The sequence below is a fragment of the Rhododendron vialii genome, chromosome 4a, assembly GCF_030253575.1.
Source record: "Rhododendron vialii isolate Sample 1 chromosome 4a, ASM3025357v1".
In the NCBI taxonomy this organism is placed as follows: Eukaryota; Viridiplantae; Streptophyta; class Magnoliopsida; order Ericales; family Ericaceae; genus Rhododendron; species Rhododendron vialii.
In genome coordinates this window covers 7,543,969-7,564,101 of record NC_080560.1, presented here as the reverse complement: position 1 = coordinate 7,564,101, position 20,133 = coordinate 7,543,969, and the positions used below count along the sequence as shown (strand labels likewise).

The window sequence follows — 20,133 nt, the reverse complement described above, 5'->3', positions numbered from 1 at the left end:
TCGGCTTTTATCACTTCTCCAGTTAAGATTTCAGTATTATCCTAATTAGCGGTCTATGATTTCTCTCCCTTCTCTCTTCTTTCTCTCTCTAAACTTTTACTAAAGAAACCCTAGCCGCCGTTGTTTGCTTGCTTGGGGGGAGGCGCCGCCTCCTCCCCCGGGCGCCTCTTTTTGTCTTCCTTTTTCTTCTCCCCTTCCCTTGCCGCCGCTCCTCTCCTCTGTGGGCTGTTGTTCCCCCCTCCTTCTTCCCCTTCCCACCACCTTCCTCGTTTCCACCCCCTCCCCCCTCCGGTGAGATCCCGCCGGATATTCTGCTGGGTGTATCTTGTTCCGCCGGCTTTCTGGATCCCGTTGTGGACCGCCTTTCTACCTTGTTAGAGATAGCCGGTCTCTTGCTTAGCGGCGCTTTAGCCGTTTCGGGTGGTGGATGGTGCGATTTTGCTGGGTTGTTGGTGGCGATGCTGTGAGTGGATATGGTGTGTTGGGATTGGGCATGGCGGCAGTAGGGGCTGTCGTGATTCCTGTGGTTGGTGTGGTGGTTGTAGCAGCGGTGATGCGGTGGTTGTTTTGAGTGTTTCGGCAGGTTAGGGTTTTGATTTTGTGTTTCGTTTTTGTTTTGTCCGGACTCTTGTCTGGTTATGTTCGGCTGTTGAGGCCGGTTTCTGACCGGATGTTGGTCCGGTTTTTGTCCCGGTGGGTCTTCCCGGGTGGTTTTGTTCTGATCTGGTTTTTCCAGATCGGGTGACTGATTTCCACAAGTTTAATGTTATCTTTGATTCGGAGCTCCGCCATCCCGAGACGGTGGTGTCTGGGGACTAGCTCCACGTTAGCCGGCCATGTTGACGGTGTGAAGAAGTGAGCGTTTGGCTCTTGCATAGGCGCTAGACATTAATTTCGTCTCTTAATCTTTTTTTGTATTGTGTCTCTGTTTCTCTGTATTTTGGTGGAAATCTGTACTTGCCATATGTTCTATTCTCTATTCGCAATTATCTGTAGATGCCGTATGGCTTGATTAATGAATTTGCTTCTTCCGTGGGAAAAAAAAAAAAAGACATCCGTATTGAGATTAATTAAGTCATCGTAAGCTTTTTTTTCCTCCGTAAATATACAAGAACATGACATCAGAGACAAATTAGTTTTAGTGGGATCAGTTTATTTCTTGAAAAATATATTGGTACACACACACACGAGTAAATTTAAAATCCATGTGTATCTGTGCCTGCATAATGAGTTAAATCAACCTTTAACGTTTCTAATTTGTAAAAGAAAATGGTTAATCAATGAATTTTTCGACCAAATTTTATCGCAATTGGAGTTTTTCATTGGTGTACAGTCGAAAAAATTTAGTAAAGTTTGATTTCACATATTTAACTATTTAGGCACATGGAAATATTATAATGCGAATTCGGGTTTTGTACATAATACACATGGTTGGGTCGTGACGTAGTGATTGTTGTCTAGGATATAAAATTGATTTTGACACTAAATAGTCTTTTCATAGGTGCCTACGAAATGAGCGATTGGAATTACGGGGTTGGAAGAAGCTGTGGTGCAGCCTCCGGCCATCGATTTGGAATCTTATGAAAAGGGTGGGACGAAGGTGATCTTGCAATTTCTAGAAATGTGCCAATGAAAGAGGCTGTCATTATTTAGAACTTTAAGAGAGAAAAATTTCCACAAGTGAGTTAAAAACGTTTTGGGACTATCTAGAATTTCCACAAATCATGTCACTTGTGGGCCATTCAATTAGTCACCATACGTCGAATTGTCAGCCCCTTTAGTCCCAAAGTTGATATATATGAGAAAAATGAATAGTCTTAAAATCGGTATTTGTTGGGGTCAAGCTCATTTGGGAAACTCACCTTTATTTAACGGTTTAATAAGAAATTGCTTAAATCAAGTCATTTTCGGTCTTTTTTTTTTGATTTCTTGGGAGTACCCTCAAAATTACATTCTGAACACATTGAACGGCTTGGATTATCGAAATTCAATCGAAAAAGGAGAGTTCGTATTTTCAGAGCTCCTCATTTGAGTCTTATAGGGGATCCCTTATTTTTCTTATGGTGAGGGCCACCTAGCTGTCACTGTCCTGTAGTTTCCCTTCCCCCCGCGCCAACTCTCTCGCTCCCTTCCTCCATCGTTGTCGTTCTGCTTACCTCAACGGCCCACTACAATTTGCATCAATTGCTTCGACCCCTCCACGATCAATATCAGCGATTATACACCACCAGTATAAGTCCTCAAAGTCAAGTCAAGTCAAGTGAATTTAGAAATAACTGAACTTAGACGGCACGCCAGAGTTTCTAGCTTCCAGGGGACGTCGTACGTTATTGATACTCTATTTGTTTGTCACTTCTATTGCTAGTTCCCTAAGTCAGAGAGGTCTATTGGACCGGGGCGTGCGAACTCGCCAAGGGGTTCTGGAATCCATTAAAGACTAATTAACAAAACCATTAACAATGACCAAGGGTATCTACTTGAGAGTCCAAATTAACAAAGCGCCAGAGATACAGCGGAAAGCCAGAGATACAGGGGAAAAGACACGTAAGGTGTTTGGCAATGTAAACTGTAACTGTAACTTTGGGTTTTTGATTCTCTTGAAGTTTGTAACAACCATGGGGTACTGTTTGAGGGATGTCTATGAGGTGTTTGGTAATATGGGAAGACGTTGATTTTGGCTTTATTAAGAATTTCCACAAGTCTGTCGAAAACGATTAGTCAATATCAAGAATTTCAACAAATTTGGTTACTGGTGGTGACATCATTTAATGGCCTAAGAATTTTCAACCTCTTTGCAAATCTCTCCAACGATATTTCAGGGCAAATGCTACCTAAGGGCTAAAAGTCGTTCCAGGCTCTTTGAATTTGACGGAACAGAAACAAAAAGATTAGAATTTCTTGCCAATTCACTCATTAAGATTTAGTAATTTGATGAGAAATAAAAAGAAAAGTACAAAAATTATATATTTTTGATTGGCTCCTTCTCCTTTCTCACCCGAATGTGAGAAAATGATTCGTTACTTATCAACAATGTTTCTTACAGTACAAAGGAGGCTGTCACAGTCATGGCTCCACATTTGTCAAGCTTAAGTTGCATGTTTTCTCTCCCTCTTTTGGCATGACAATTGGCATGCACCCTACTAGCCCTCTTATAGACCACTACAGGCACCATTGTGCTATTGTTTCTGGTATTCCTGTGACAGCAAAAGTTTTATGCATAAAGCTCACTCGAGAGGGTTTCTCGGTAGACATATGAGTAACGCACTCCAGGGTCATGGTGGGCATTCAAGGTGATTGAATTCATGGCTGCTCATCTAGCAGACTAGCACCAGCAAGGTAAAACCAAGGAGAAATAAATCGAAAGTTGAAACTACACAGTTTGAATTCCATCGAAGATAGGACTTCTAAACATTGAACAAGACATTCAATTATATATGTACAAACATCAGCTTAAAGTTACTATTACTGAAAAAAGTGGAAGCACGATAAATTAAGAACCAGAGCCAAGTGTAAGATAGGTTAAAGTAAGTACAAACATCCTGAATTAAACATAAGCATAACCACGGTCCTGGATACAAGTCCAGCACAACCGTCAATAAAAGATACAAGTATGAGTTGCAAGTTCACATGATCCTACTACATAATTGAAACAAAACAACAACATCCAAACTTCTTCGGCCATCAAGCGTGTTCCATAAAATCATAAATTACCTGCAATATTACGTCCAACGGTGTCTTAAGCACTAGGCTAGTGTGAGACAAGATATGACAACTTACTAGTTTCCATGAATTTATAAGTCAACGAATTCATTTCTCAAAATATAAATCTTTATATCCTACATTTTAGATCCATGTTGCAAACATTTCATTTAGCAAATAACGGCTCAACTAGGCCCGTTCATGATAATCACGTGTCAAGTGTTCCATCTCATTAACGACTTATACGCAAAATGTTCAATGTAGTTAGAGAGCCACCCTGAATATAAATATTTGGTGTGACATCACCCACGATCATCTGGCTAGCTATTATCCCTTCTCATTACTTCATGTCACTATTCACTTCCCCTAGTGGCCGGGGCATCGTTGGAACTACGTGTCATTAATAGTTATGAATCCCAAATTATCCCAAATTGTAAAAGATAGCATGCATTTCTTTTCTTCTTCTTTTTCATGTGGTTCGAAATCCTTGTAAACATTTATCATATTTGCAACATAATAGCACATGTGAAATAATAAGTTCTGCCACTAAGCCAAAACAAAGCTTCTCATTCGAAAATTCAAGTTAGGCAAAAATATACAAGACCCACCGAAAGCGTGCCGAGCAAACTGGTCAAATGTGCGAGCTATATAAGGGTCCCCAATGTTTGAACCTAAACACATCAAGAGTTCACGATACGTCAAACACAAGTTCGTAAGCGCCAAGAGTTTATCTATAATGTGTAAGGCTCGAGCTATATAGGATAATTTCTAAAACAGAGCAGTCCTGGGAAACCGATGAAAACCCATATCAATTTAACTCAGAAACTAATGTAATCTTACCGGGACATAGACAAAGATGTTAGGAAAACAAGTCGTGAAGAACTCGAAGGCTAGAAATGCCCAGAAGGGAAATGGAGGGGACGGATTCAATAATTCTAAGTACACAAAATCTATCCCGAAATTATCCAAAAAGTGGATCTATACATTTGATTTATCTTCTTAAGTGAATCTATACCACTGATTTATCTTTTGGGGGTAATTTCGGACGGGAAACGTTTTTTTGTGTACCTAACATTGCTTGGAGTGATTCGAGAGAAAAGGGAATACAACTAGTTTAGGATATGATTTCGTTCCTCCTAGCCAAGCGCACACACACAGTCACGAAATTCTCTCTTATAATTTAGAACTTAGAAATACTAAGAATTTCTATGCCAATAAAATATAGGGTGTTACTATCTATCCCCTAACATAATTTTGTCATCGGAATTTAAACTAATTCTGTCAAAATAGATTTAAGTTGCACAAACTATTTTTTTTGAAAATAATAATGCTTAACCTCTGTAACTAATTAAAACAACTTGATTACTAATTTAATCAATCCAAACGCGGGTCGGGTCCTCATAATCCGTCGTATGCCGGCTCCGACACCCTGGATTATCAACAATGTCTAGCTATAAATGTTGCCCTTGAAAATTAAAACCATGGAGGATTGAAGCCAATATGAGAGAAAAGGAGAAGGTTCAAAACCATAAAAGAATGAATTTACAAAATATTGAGTAAAATCTTCAATTGCTTACCTTCAAAATATTGTTCTTGACTAGATGAAGCTCATGGAGCACAGTACTTATGTTCATTCGGTCTTTTGGGGACTCTGTAGAGCATGCCAATCCTATACTGATGAGGGAGATCAGATTTTCCATCATTTTGCTGCCATTTGTCCCCTTGGTTAAGAGCATAGGGTCTACGATCTCTATAACACGTTCAGGCAAGGCAATCCTTGCAAACTTATGAAGATTAAGGTCTGCTTCAAACATTTTGTCAGTAGGTCTCTTCCTTGTTATCATCTCCAACAACAAGATTCCATAACTATAAGCATCTCCCATAGTTGACATCTCGCTTCCCAGACCGTACTCTGCAATTCGTAATATTTAAACTTTAACACCAAAGGATCCACTTCTGGATAACAAAAGCGATACGAAAAGAAAGAGAAAACTTGCTTCAACACACCCTGTGACAGTTTTCTACGCCAACGTCATTATTCACCTACTTATTATACCATTATCATTCAATTATCGTGTGTGCTGAAATTTGGTGAGTTGATATTATGAAATGCTAAATTTGAAAAAAAAAAAAAAAGGGGATAAAAAAGTTAGTTACCTGGAGCTGCATATCCAATGGTTCCCTTTATTGCAGTTGAACTACTAGTACTTGGAGTGGTGAGCTCTGTACAAAATCTAGCTAGACCGAAATCTCCAACATGGGCAACCATGTCACCATCAAGAAGAATATTACTCGGCTTTAGATCGCAGTGAATAATTGGCCTTTCGCTTTGGTGATGAAGATAATCGAGGGCACAAGCCACGTCTATGGCAATGTCTATTCTTCGCAGAAGATTGAGTCCCACGAACTCACGTCCCCCATGATTATTTGAATTCGGAATAGGATGCAACCAATTATCTAGACTTCCATTTCGCATGAACTCGTAAACTAGAGCTTTAAACTCATTCCCTTGAAAATCCATGCTAGAACAAGAAGTTATGACCGAAACCAGGTTTCGATGTCGAATATTCCTTAAGACTTCGCACTCTGCCATGAAACTCTTGGTAGCTCCACGAGTTTGAAGGTTAAGTACTTTGACCGCAACAACTAAGTCCCCGTTTCATTTGATAACACCTTTATACACACAGCCGAAACTACCAAAACCAAGCAGATTTGTCGAACAAAAACCTTTAGTTGCTTTGAGAAGTTCTCCATAAGTGACTTTCAAGAATGGATCTTTCAACAATGAAACCGTAAGTTTGGTCTTTCTTTTCATCTTGAACAAGCATATAATAAAAGACAACACTACGGTTACACCAACGAGTATGGAAGCTATTGAGATTCCTAATGTCCGTGAAAGAAACTTCCTATTTCTTGATTTGTTTGAGGTGCACTGAGGAAGTCGTAGTTCAGAAATGCCACCACAAAGCCTATAGTTTCCGGCAACTGATATTGCACTTGCATTTGTAAATATGCCCTTCATCGGTAACTCTCCTTTGAAATTATTGAAAGACAAATTAAGATTCTTCAAGGCTAATGTCCCTAAAAATCTCGGAATTTGACCAGATAAGTTGTTGTCGGAAAGGTCCAAATTCTGAATACCTCTCAAGGATTCCATTGGGGAAGGAATAGATCCTTGAAAGAAATTTTGATGCATATAAAGATTTTCAAGGCTACTACAGCTACCAAGAGTTCCAGGAATTTCACCAGACAAATTATTCTTGGAGATATCAATTTCTGCTAAATTTTTGAGGTTTCCAACTTCAAGTGGCAATGATCCAGACAAACGGTTGCGAGATAGATCCAATCTAATTGACAGAGAAGTGACCGTCAAAAGTTGTCTTGGTATGCTACCATTGAGTTTATTTTCAGAAAGATCTAGCAATAACAAATTTCGACATTTGCCAAGATTAGAGGGTATGGCCCCCTCTAGTCTGTTATTCCCCAAGTAAAGTTGAATCAGCAAAGACGAATTTCCAATATAGTCTGGAATTTGACCTGACATATTGTTGTTTGAAAAGTCCAACAATTGCAAATAGGTTATCATTCAGAGTTAAGAATTCCAGATTCACAAGGTTTCCTATTGTTGGAGGAATAGATCCATACAATTGATTTACACCTAGTACCAACACAGCGACATAGGTTGATAGATTGCCCATAAATTCAGGTAATACCCCTCCGAACAGGCCTTCCTGCAAAATTACCACCCTCAAATCGCTACAATTGGTCAAAGAACTAAGAAAGGCAAGTCCATCAGATCGCTTAGTTCCAAAATTGTTCTCACCTAGATTTATCCACCGGAGATTTTGTAAGTTTCCGAAATCGTTTCTTACTTTTCCAGTGAAATTGTTTCTTTGCATTTCTAGCTGTACCAACTGTGAACAGTTGGATATTGAAAGCGGAATTGGGCCATTAAATTTGTTGTCCCATAACTGAAGGACCACAAGGTGAGGGAACATGAAACCGAATGTCGGCGGTAGACTACCCCAAAGTCGGTTACGAAACACTGATAACCAAACTAGCGACGATAGGTTGTATAAGCAAGGAGGGATGGTACTTGAAATTTGAGTGGAACCCAACCAGAGTGTTTTTAAAATTTTCAATTGACCCAAAGAATTTGGAATACTTCCTCCCAACGGATTTTGGTTGGCTGTAAAGTTTACCAAAAAAGAAAGATTCCCGATCGGTGGAGGAATCCCTCCGGTTAAATTGTTCTCACTTATTTTGAGTGATACGAGTCTCGGCATTGAATATGTAAGTTCTTTTGGGAACTCTCCAACTAGCTTATTTTTGTTTAAACTAAGGATCCTGAGATTGGAGCAATTAGATAGGCTTGGTGGAATTTTCCCTTCAAAACTGTTAAAGCCAAGATACAGTTCCTGCAATCGAAAAAGATTACCGAGTGCAGCTGGAATTTCACCTGTAAAAGTGTTGTTTTCGAGGCTAAGCTTCATGAGAAAACTGAGGTTTCCGATATAAGGAGACAAAGAACCTGCTAGACCTCTGAACGCGAGGCCCACAACGGTGACTCGTTTGTGTCGGCGGCCGCATTTGACACCTTCCCAGTGACAGAAATGGAGAGATTCATTCCATGAGCTCAAGGCCTGTTGATATTCTGGGGAAATATTGGACTTGAAGGCCAATAATGCATGGAAATCAGTCTCGTTGCTAGCAACATTAATGGTGTTAACAAGACTAAGGGATGATGTTCTTGTGTGAAGGGCAAGGGCTTTGATTTGAAGCAATGGGATGAGAGGAGAAATAAGGGTAGAAGATCAATGGAGAGAGATTTGGTTACTAGACTCACTTCGTGTGTGGTTTGAGTTCTCAATTATGTTCGACCTAGTATACAAGGATTAGGGAACATGAACGACGTTCAAGTCCAACCACATAATTCTAGTTGTCTCATTGGTGCAAGTCATTTTTGAAATGATAGTGAATGATATTTTATCAATGTAATTGAGGGCATGATTGATGTTCTACAGCAGCTTTAAATGATGACTAATTTCACTCACTGAATTGAACTTAAAAAAATGCTCAAAAAGACCTCAATAGGACTGTTTGAGGGATTCGAGAGGATTCTATCCTGTTTGTCACTCTCTAAGCTCTGAAGTTACATTAGAGAATTATGACAATTTGTGGTTTTCATTATGACGATTTTTGGTTTTCTAATGCATATTTTTTATACCAGTTACGACTTTTACTTTAAAATTTACATGTTGAACAGGTCATTAGCAGGTTACCCATAGTTTAAAAATTCTTTGACACGAATGATATTCCGTTACAAAATCAAAATATATCGTACCAGAATCAACAATTGTTATACCCAAACAAAATACATGTGTAAAATACCACAAATTCAGTAAAATGACTAAATTTGTCATAACAACACCTGAAATTGTCATTTTTTACCACAACATGTCGTATCAAAAGAAAACATATTTAAGTACTATAAATTATATTAGAAATCATAATTATTATGACAATACCATAATTTGGTATTTTCATGCCCACAACTGTTATAACAAAGGAAATTGATTAAAATATTTCGTAATAAGACCAAAATACTACAAATTCAGTAATATAACCAAATTTGTTATGACAACACCATAATTGACATTTTCTTATATACCCACAGCGTGTTGAATAAAAAAATTCAATCGAAATATTCAATTAACGATAGTTATAATTAACAAAATACCATACTACAAATTCAGTAAAATAACCAAATTTGTTATGACAATACCATAAATTGACATTTTCATACCCACAACGTGTCGTATGAAAAAAATTCAATCGGAAGGTTCAGTTAACGATAGTTATAATCAACAAAATACCAAACCATAAATTCAATAATATAACCAAATTTATTATGACAACACTATAAATTAATGTTTTCATACCCACAACATGTCGTATAAAAAAATTCAATCAGAATATTCAATTAACGATAGTTATAATCGGCAAAATACCATACCATAACTAAACGTCGTTAGCGAGTATATTTTTAGGATGATCGATCATAACTGTTAGAATATCAAGTCATTCGATATTCAGCATTGTCACTAAAATTAGATATCGACAACTGCGTAATCGAAAAAATTTAATGTATCCAGATACAATAATGAAGTTGATCGCTTATCATTAGACTTTTAATCAGACAAAAAAAATCATCTTACTATTGAATTCGGGTGCCGATGAAAGGGCTTTCTAAACCCTATCGAGCCAAAAAATTACGTGGATTATTTAATCAACAAATATAATGAAATCAATGGTTTTGATCATCATTATTGTGTCTCGGTTGCAAACCAACCGTACATTCAGTTTCAACAGAGAAATTGGTTTAATATCAAATATATTGAATGCACAATTCTTGTAGAGACTCGTAAATTATTCTATTTTCTTTAATCGTTTAAATATGTGGAATATTGTATTTTGAAGTTGTATTGATGTTTGGAAGTGTAGGTAGCAAGTGGGGTTTGATTCGGTGTCCGTCGAAAAAATTTCATTTTCTTCCCAGTTTGTACCGGTACTGTCTTTTGCCCAGTATTGGTACATAGTGTCCAGAAGTTGTGCTTTTTTGGCCTTTTTGGGGTTCTAGTACCGGTACTGGGAGTCGCCCAGTACCGGTACATGCTGTGTTTTTTTGTAATTTTCAACACACTTTTTGGACCACTATAAATACCTCATTTACCATTTTTCACACCCAAAACCCACGAAATAACCCTAGAAACACCCCCTCTCATCTACCCAACTCTAATCTCACCCAAAACTCTTAATTTCAACCTCAAATCTTCAAGATCCAAAGGTTTCCAACCTCAAGAACACTTGATTTTCACATTTGGTGAATAAAGGGTAAGTGTTGTGTTCTTGCTTTCACTATTTGACTCTCAATCACGTTTTTTTCTCTCTCCTCTTAATTTCTTGTTGATCCTTACTTGTTTATCTTATTTTTGGGTTGTATCCTCTCTAGATCTTGTAGCGAAGCTTGGATGGAGTTTGTTTTTGGTGGATTCAAGCTCATAGCACTTGGTGTACTTAGGGTTTTGCTCAAAACCCATTGTGGTAGGAATTCCTTACTATTGTAAAAGACATTCATCTTGCCTTCGCTTGTGTTTCAGCCACCAAGACACATTAAGCATGAAATGAATGGAGAAGTCGAAGATATAAGTAAAGCTTATTCAAGATGGGTTCTTATTCAACATACGAGTACGTACGAAGACCAAGGAGAAATACACCCACAGTACGGGATCATGGTGGCCATTGCAAGGAGATTGGATTCATGCATGCTCCAACAGTTTTCTGGCTATCTATGCTTCCCTATCAAGGTAAAACCAAAGGAGAAATTAAACCGAACGTCAAAACGACACTTTATGAATGCCATTGAAGATAGGCTAAACATTGAAAAAGACATATTCAATTATGTCCCTCCAAGAATCATGTCCATTAATTCAGCTCATGGAGCACTAGTTTGTTCCAGATTTGTATGAACATCCTGTTTAGACTTGGCTTTGTCCGTGTTAAAAGTTATTAGGAGTCGAGTATCATTGTTGGGGTTTTTTCACGGAAATGCAAAAAGGGGACATTGTTAGAGTAGATGGCAATTTTCTAAGTCATCCACCAATAAGTCCTCAAAGTCATGTTATGTGATTTCGAAATAAATTGAACTGAGGCACGCGCCGTAGTCTCTAACCATATGGGTCTTCTCTAAATTAATGTAAGAACATGTCAATTTTGGGTCATCTGTTGCCGTTTTCTGTTTTTCTACTTTGTGGTACAGCTTAGTCTTAAAAGTCTATGGGGATCCGTCTGTGATAAAATTACAATGACGGCTAGCTGGGGACTCTTATGAAACCTGCAAAAGCGAGTTTGAAGAAGTGGGATGGGGTGATTTTGTAATTTTACTAAAGCGAGTTTGAAAGAGTGGGATGGGGATATTGTAAAAAAAAAGTGTCAGAAATGAGTGATTATTAAGAGTACTTAGAGCCCACACACCATGTATGATGGGAAAAGTCTCTGGAGCACAATGTGACAGTGCTTAAGACACTCCGTTTTTTGTAGTTTTTGTCCAAGACACTTCGAGAATATTGCATCAAAAATTTTCACAAATCTGGTCACCCCTCGGACCATGATATTAATGGCCAGTCGCCGCTACAACTACCCACCCATAGGCACCACCGCACCCTGTCAATATCTTCCCTCTCACCCACATCTGATCAAAGTTATTGGGTTGGATTTTTTTGCATTTGACCTAAACTAATAAGTGGAGCCACTTGGGAGATTCTACACCACCACTGATTAGTGAGGTCAAGTCGAAAACAAATCGAACCCAATAACGTTGATCCTTTGTGGGTAAAGGAGAATATAATTTTACGCACCTACCCCATTAACTAGTTCAATAGTATATGTCTCCCGCTACATAATAAGATGTTTGAAATTATCTGAGATAATGCTAATGACTATAATAGCACGGTAGACCAACTGAAATCAACACTATCATGGCCTCTTAGTGGAGATGCCTATTTCAAGTTCGTTATGCTGTGCTCTTGTTTTTAATTTGACGGTACAAGATGGTCAGATGGTCACTGCTGGTGACATCATTTAATGGCCTAAGAATTTTCGGGGCAAATGCCACCTAAGGGCTAAAAGTCGTTCCAGGCTCTTTGAATTCGATGGAACAGAAACAAATTAAAAGATTAGAATTTCTTGCCAATTAACTAATTAAGATTTAGTAATTTGGTGAGAAATAAAGAGAAAAGTACAAAAATTATATATTTTTGATTGGCTCCTTCTCCTTTCTCACCTGAATGTGAGAAAACGATTAGTTTCTTACCAACAATGTTTCTAGCTATATATGCTTCCCTAGCATGGAGAAATAAATCGAAAGTCGAAATTTACTACACAGTTTGAATTCCATCGAAGATAGGATTTTTAAACGTTGAACAAGACATTCAATTATATATGTACAACATCCAGACTTCTTCGGCCGTCAAGCGTGTTGCACAAAATCATAAATTACCTGCAACGTTACGTACAACGTACGGCGTCTTAAGCACTAGGCTAGTGTGAGACAAGATATGAGAAACTTACTAGTTTCCATGAATTTATAAGTCAACGAATTCATTTCTCAAAATATAAATCTTCATATCCTACATTTTAGATTCATGTTGCAAACATTTTATTTAGCAAATAACGGCTCAACTAGGCCCGTTCATGACAATCACGTGTCAAGTGTTCCATCTCATTAACGAGTTATACGCAAAATGTTCAATGTAGTTAGGGAGCCACCCTGAATATAAATATTTGGCGTGACGTCACCCACAATCATCTGGCTAGCTATGTTCCCTTCTTATTACTTCACGTCACTATTCACTTCTCCTAGTGGCCGAGGTATGGCCCTTTTTATTGAGATATTTTTTTCCGCTGCGTTATAAACCAAAATTCTCTCTCTAAACCTCCCTGTCACTATCCTGCAAGGCCGGCCCCCTCCCCTCCCTCTCATCAACGCGAATGATGAAAGTAGTTGGGTTCGGAAAGGCAATTGAAATCAGATGGAGATACAATTCATCAAATTGTACTCCAAATATCTAAGCCTCTAGGCCCTCGACATAGGGTTTAATCACTACCATACCTAATACTCAAGATTTTGGGGATCAAATCATCGTCTCCACTTTCCCACCGAAAGAATAAGAAAAATAAATCAGGATTTGGGGGAGACATTTTATTGTGGTTGCTCTGGCTAAGCAAAAATGGTAGTAACAGTTTTCAACAATGCATTGAAAGCTCTCCAGCGGAAATGGAGGCGTGGGGTTGTTGCCTCTTTTGCCTTCAGATATTTCTTCTCTGAATCCCCTGAATGTTTCTTGATAATGGAGATATAAATCATTCACTTGTTCCCAAGCAATAGAATCATCTCATTTGGTCATGCCTGACCCAAAGAAAGGCCACTGGCCCACCGCCTTCTCCGGCTTGAATGGCCGGGGTTAGCTAACGGTGTTATTGGTATTTCAGAGATTAGTCGAGATGAGCATAAATTGACTGCAACTCCCTAAGTGATCAAAAAAGAAATCATGTCACCTACATGACTCACAACACTTGAATAATTACACTAACTCAATATAATCAAAATCTGAAGGTGCCAAGAACTAGCTAGAATCATGTCATTTGATCCTGCATTACCCGTTGCCTTCGCTGGCTTGAAATGACCCGCGCTAATGAACCTGGTATTGGTCATCTAGAGATTACTTGCACTGATGTAAATAGTTAATTAGTGTTGCAAGTTCATGTTGGGCACGCCAAGGTGATTCGATTCTTGCTTTCTTCCAACATTATCGAATGGAAGATGGATTTGGTCTCCCTGCTTAATCCAAGTGTCCGTGTCACAACCCAACCCAAAAACACGAGTCATAACCGGCTAATGAGGTTAACTCACTAAGGCTTGCTAATTAAATAGTTTAGGGATTTTCTGCTCATGAATCTATAAATAAATAAATAAAAATACTCGAGTATAACAGAAAATGCGGAAGCATCATAAATTAACAAGATCTAAGTGTAAGATAGGTTGAAGTTATTACAAACATCCTAGATTAAATTAAACATAAGCATGACCACGGTTCTAGCCACAAGTCCGGCACAACCGTCAACAAAAGATACAAGTTTGAGTTACAAGTAAACACAATCCTACTACATAATTGAAACAAAACAACAACATCCAGGCTTCTTCGGCCATCAAGCATGTTCCACAAAGTCATGAATTACCTGCAACGTTATATACAACGACGTTGAAGCACTATGCTAATGTGTGACAAATCTTACAAGTTTCCATGAATTTACAAGTCAACGTATTTATTTTTCAAAATGTAAATTTTATATCCAACGTTTAAGGCCCATGTTGCAAATATTTCGTTCAGCAAATAATGGCTCAACTAGGCCGTTCACGACAATTGCATGTCAAGTGTTCCGTCTCATTAACGACTACTATGCAAAAATGTTCAACGGCCACCAGTAGTGAAGCAGCCACCCTAAATATAAATATTTGGTGTGACATCACACTACGATAATCTGGCTATAATCCCCCTTATTACTTTGCCTCACTATTCACTTCCACTAGTTGCCGGATACCATTCGAACCACATGTCATTAATGTAGTTATGAATCCCAATTTATCCGTTTTCATAAAAATCATGGAAATTTTAAAAGATAGCATGCGTTTCTTTTTTTCCTTCACGTAGTTCGAAATCCTTGCACACACCATATTTGCAACATAGTAACACATGTGAAACAATAAGTTCTACCGTTAAGCCAAAACAAAGCACGCATGCTTCTCATCCGAAAATTCAAGTAAGGCATATACAAGACTACAAGACTCACCGAGAGCGTGCTGAGCAAATTTGTCAAACGTGCGAGCTATGGGTCCCCGATGTTTGGACCTAAACACATCAAACCAAACCCATTAAGGTTATGATACGTCACACATGCACAAGTACGTTAAGCGACAAGATCAATAACGTGTAAGGCTTGAGCTATACAGTATGATTTCTAAGCAGATCAGTCCTGGAAACCGATGAAAACCCATATCCATTTAACTCAGAAATTTATGTAATATATTACAGGGACATAGACAAAGATGTTAGGAAGACAAGTTGTGAAGAACTCAAAGGCTAGAAGTGCCCAGAAGTATATAGGGTGAAAACTCAACACACCAAATGTGGTCAGAACTGGACAAGGATGGAAAACGGACGAATTCTGTTGGAAATCCGGTCTTCAATATGATGAAAGTGATGGCGTCGTCTCTTTAAACTTGGAATGGTAGAAGCATTCGAGTTACGTTAGGAGAACACTTTCCTAAAGACAGAATTTGCCCTCACCAAAAGGTGTGCGCCAAATTACAGCAAATCCGCTTCAAGATAAATCGAATCCGAACTTTAGGTTCTTTCTGTCTGCGTTTGCACAAACGAAGACTGACAGAATATCCGCTAAGCAAATGTATAAAAACCAAGAACTGATACTCTATTTTGAGAAATACTCCGTAATAGAATATAAGTTTGCCATTTCTAGGAAGAGAATGTGTAGAGAGAAAGAGAGCAATTCAGTATGGAATTTTCCGGTCCATAGAATGACTTTACAAATGACCTATTTATAGATTTATAAGCAAGGGTATGAAAGGTTGTATCTCTTGTAAACAACCATAAGAAATGGTCATGTCTATTGAAGACAATTAATGGAAAGAACATGCCTACTAGTAGGCACCATTTAAACAAATAATGAGAAAGGGTCATGCCTCTTGGAGACACCCTATGATTTACATCCATAGTTTTAAATCACGGTATCGGTCACCGTCGCGGTATCGGTCGCGGTATATCGGTATCGGGACATATCGGTGATACGTCGCGGGAATCAGGTGTCGCGGTCGTGAAATTCTAAAAATCATCAACAACATGTATAAAACTTGAAAAATATACTTTTGCGGCTTTTGCCCCCAACATTGGCTTAAATTATCACATTTTAATTAATTTAAGACATGTAATAGCCCATTCTCTTCATGTGAAATATCCGATAATCGGTAGCCACAACTAGTTTATGTTGGAACTTTATTGTGTATTTGTAAAACATGGTGTTTTTCTCTAGTCCCACATTGACAAGTTACAAAACTTCTATCTACTTTAAATGAATTTGCACTTTAGTGGGTTTGTAAATGAAGACTCAAGGAGAGGTCTCGCACGCTCAGGAAAATGGGCGGCAATTTGAAAAATTGATTCGGAAACCAGTTAGCTGGGTGTGCGTCACGAGTTAATCGCGCAGAGGGGTGCAAATCTGGGATTTGAGCCTCGCGCACGCATTCTGAAATTTTTTTTCCCCCCTTCCCGAGCCGAACCGGCCCACTAAATCCGTTACAGACCGATACGTACCGGATATCGGCCGGTTATAGCAACCTTTCGCAAAATCCTCACTTAGTACATTTCCGAAAATTCCAAATTAAAATCCAATTTTATTCCAAACTAAAATCCAATTTTATTTTGAAAAACTCCAATAAATTCGAGGTGCAGATTCTGAGTGTTATTCACTGTTCATATTTTTCCTACATAGTATATTCAAAAACGAAAATTTTGGCACAAGAATCATCCAAAAAAAAGTTTTATCCTAGGGAATTTTCAGAAGATTACTGATCGCCGGAGGTGTACCAGTCGTCCAGATTGGTTCTGTTCTTCAAACAGAGGGGAAAAAATGACACCATTAATGGGGTTTTCAAGCTAAGTCTAAAGTTTACTCAAAGATAGATATCGAGGCATCACAATATAATAATATATATATGATGACAAACACAAGATTGAGGTTGAAATTTCGAAGAACAAAGATACTTGTTTTCCCCCTCTCTCTATCTCTGCCCAAATTTCGAAGAACAAAGATTGTGGTTGAACAAAGATTGAGGATGGGGAAAGTTTTGGTGAGTAGGAGTTCACGTAGGGGAGGGATTTGAGGGAAAAGGGAGGGCTATAGAACTAGTTTACGATATGATTTGGTTCCTCCTAGACTTGACTGGAGTAGTTGACAAAACGACTAGGTTACTAATTTAATCAATCCAAACGCGGGTCAGATTCTCATAGTGCATATGCTGGCTCGGACACCCTAAGTTATCAACAATGTCTAGCTATCAATGTTGCCCTAGAAAAATAAAACCATGGAGGATTGAAGCCGATATCGGAGAAAAGGAGAAGGTTCAAAACCATAAAAGAATGAATTTACAAAATATTGAATGAATTTAAAAAATAATGCTTAAAAACACAACCTTTGTAAGTAACTAAAACAACTCGGTTACTAATCTAATCAATCCAAATGCGGATCGAGTCCTCACAGTGTGTATGCTGCCTCGGATACACTGAATTATCAATATTGTCTAGCTATCAATGTTGGCCTAGAAAAACAAAACCATGGAATATTGATGCCAATATCAGAGAAAAGGAGAAAATTATAAAAGAACGAATTTACAAAATATTGAGTAAGATCTTCAACTGCTTACCTTCAAAATATTGTTCTTGACCAGATGAAGCTCATGGAGTGCAATGTTTATGTTCATTCGGTCTTTTGGGGACTCTGTAGAGCATGTCAATCCTATCTTGATGACGGAGATTAGATTTTCCATTATTTTGCTGCCATATGTCTCCTCGGTTAAGAGCATAGGGTCTACAATCTCCATTACACATTGAGGCAAGGCAATCCTTGCAAAGTTATGAAGATTAAGGTCTGCCTCAAACATTTTGTCGGTAGGTCTCTTCCTTGTTATCATCTCCAACAACAAGATCCCATAACTATAAACATCTCCACTAGTTGACATCTCGCTTCCCAGACCGTACTCTGCAATTGGTACCATTCAAACTCTAACTCCAAAGGATCCATTTTTGGATAACAAAAGCAATACGAAAAGAAAGAGAAAACTTGCTTCAATACACCCTCTGAGTTTTCTAATATAAAACTAGTACATCTACACTAATATGTAAGAGCCGGTTCCCCTCACACAAAACTTGACACAAAATTAATCGGAATTCCACTCAAATGATCGGAGCCGATCAATTTGTTTAAAATATATTTTAAGAGTTTCCGAAAAAAAATCAACTCACTCTGAACAATTGAATATGATTTGTATCATGATGAGACAATACGAAATTCAATATCTTGAATGACATGGACAAATCACAACCCATTTAACATTTTCATGGTGTCTAACTAACTACCCTTGTGCTGAAATTTGGTGTTACCTGGAGCTGCATATCCAATGGTTCCCCTTATTGCAGTTGAACTACTAGTACTTGGAGTGTTGAGCTCTGCACGAAATCTAGCTAGACCGAAATCTCCAACATGGGCAACCATGTCATCATCAAGAAGGATGTTACTTGGCTTTAAATCACGGTGAATAATTGGCATTTCATATTGGTGATGAAGATAATCAAGTGCACAAGCCACGTCTATGGCAATGTCTACTCTTTGTAGAAGATTGAGTCCCATGAACTCACGTTCTCCATTATTTTCTTCCGGAATAGCATGCAACCATTTATCTAGACTTCCATTCGGCATGAACTCGTATACTAGAGCTTTAAACTCATTACCTTGAAAATCCATGCTAGAACACGAAGTTATGATCGAAACCAAGTTTCGGTGTCAAATATTCCTTAAGGCTTTGCACTCTGCCACGAAACTCTTGGTAGCGCGACAAGTTTGAAGGTCAAGTACTTTGACCGCAACAACTAACTCCCCGTTTTGTTCAATAACACCTTTATACACACGGCCGAAACTACGAAAACCAAGTAGATTCGTTGAAGAGAAACCTTCAGTTGCTTTGAGAAGTTGTCCATATGAGACTTTCAATAATGGATCTTTCAACAATGAAACCTTAGGTTTTGTGTTTCTTTTCTTCTTGAACCAACATATGAGGCACTACAAGAAAAAGTATGTTTAGTGACGAAAAAGTGGCGACAAAATTTAATTTCGTCGCTAAATGAGTATATTTGGCGACAAAAAAATAAATTCGTCACTGTTTTGATAACTTTCTTGACAAAATTATTTTGTCACCAATTATAACTATTTAGCGACAAAAAAGATATTTTTGTCACCAAAGGCTCCTATTTGGCGATGAAATTAAATTTTCGTCGCCAAAAGAGTAAAAAATGAGACGAAATTATTTTTTGTCGCCAAAGATAACTATTCGGTGACGGAAAAAATATTTTGTCGCCAAATGAACCAATTTGGCGACGAAAAATATTTTCGTCTTCTTTTTACATTTTCAGTGACGAAAAATTTATCCTTTGGTGACGAAATTTATGAATTACGCTTTGTCACCAAATATATTTCGGACATAACTCTTTGCTCAGAACTCTGATTTAGATAATTTAAATTGGGTTTGAACAATAACATAAAGAGCTACGACTTTCATGTTTATTAAAATTGCTAATTTTAATGTTTAATAGTTCAAAATGCCGTTCAAAATATATTTTAATGTTCAATGTATGTGTTATATATTAGATATTTCAAACATATGCTGAAAAGTTTGTGTGGTGTAGTTGGTTAAAGCTTGCGTGCAAAACTTAGGAGACTCGGGTTCGAAACCCCGCAGGAGCAAGAAAGTGAGATTTTTTTCACATATATATATAAGAATGTCTTTCGCGACGAAAAGTTTCGTCACCGATGGGTCACCTTTGACGAGCCAAAGGAAATAATTTGTGACGAAATTTTGTCATCAAAAAAGCACAATAGGTGACGAAGAAAATTTCGTCACCAAGTCATATTTCCGTGACGAAATTTTTCGTCACCAAAAGGCACTATAGGTGACGAAAAATAGATTTCGTCACCAAGTAGGAATCCTCGACAACCTTTAGTCGAGAAATTTTTTTTCGTCACCTATAT

At 38.0% G+C, this 20,133-nt stretch overlaps 2 protein-coding genes and 1 pseudogene across 2 annotated transcripts in view; all 3 read right to left on the bottom strand.

Moving 5' to 3' along the window:
- Window positions 1-20,133, bottom strand: part of LOC131323614 (probable LRR receptor-like serine/threonine-protein kinase At3g47570) — a 61,650-nt gene that overhangs the window by 24,203 nt on the left and 17,314 nt on the right. The gene's annotated exons all lie outside the window — the stretch shown is intronic.
- LOC131322993 (uncharacterized) lies at window positions 71-1,026 on the bottom strand. Its single transcript, XM_058354604.1, has 2 exons — window positions 845-1,026; window positions 71-632 (listed from the first exon to the last, which is right to left on the bottom strand). The coding sequence occupies exons 1-2, from the start codon at window positions 874-876 to the stop codon at window positions 89-91; spliced, it is 576 nt and encodes a 191-aa protein (XP_058210587.1). The 5' UTR covers window positions 877-1,026; the 3' UTR covers window positions 71-88.
- On the bottom strand, window positions 3,406-7,253 carry LOC131322990 (probable LRR receptor-like serine/threonine-protein kinase At3g47570; annotated as a pseudogene).

Coding starts and splice junctions, on each gene's coding strand:
- LOC131322993 (XM_058354604.1), bottom strand. CDS start 876: ATGCAAGAGCCAAACGCTCACTTCTTCACACC. Junction 633..844: donor AACGCTCACTTCTTCACACC/GTCAACATGGCC, acceptor GAACATAACCAG/ACAAGAGTCCGGACAAAACA.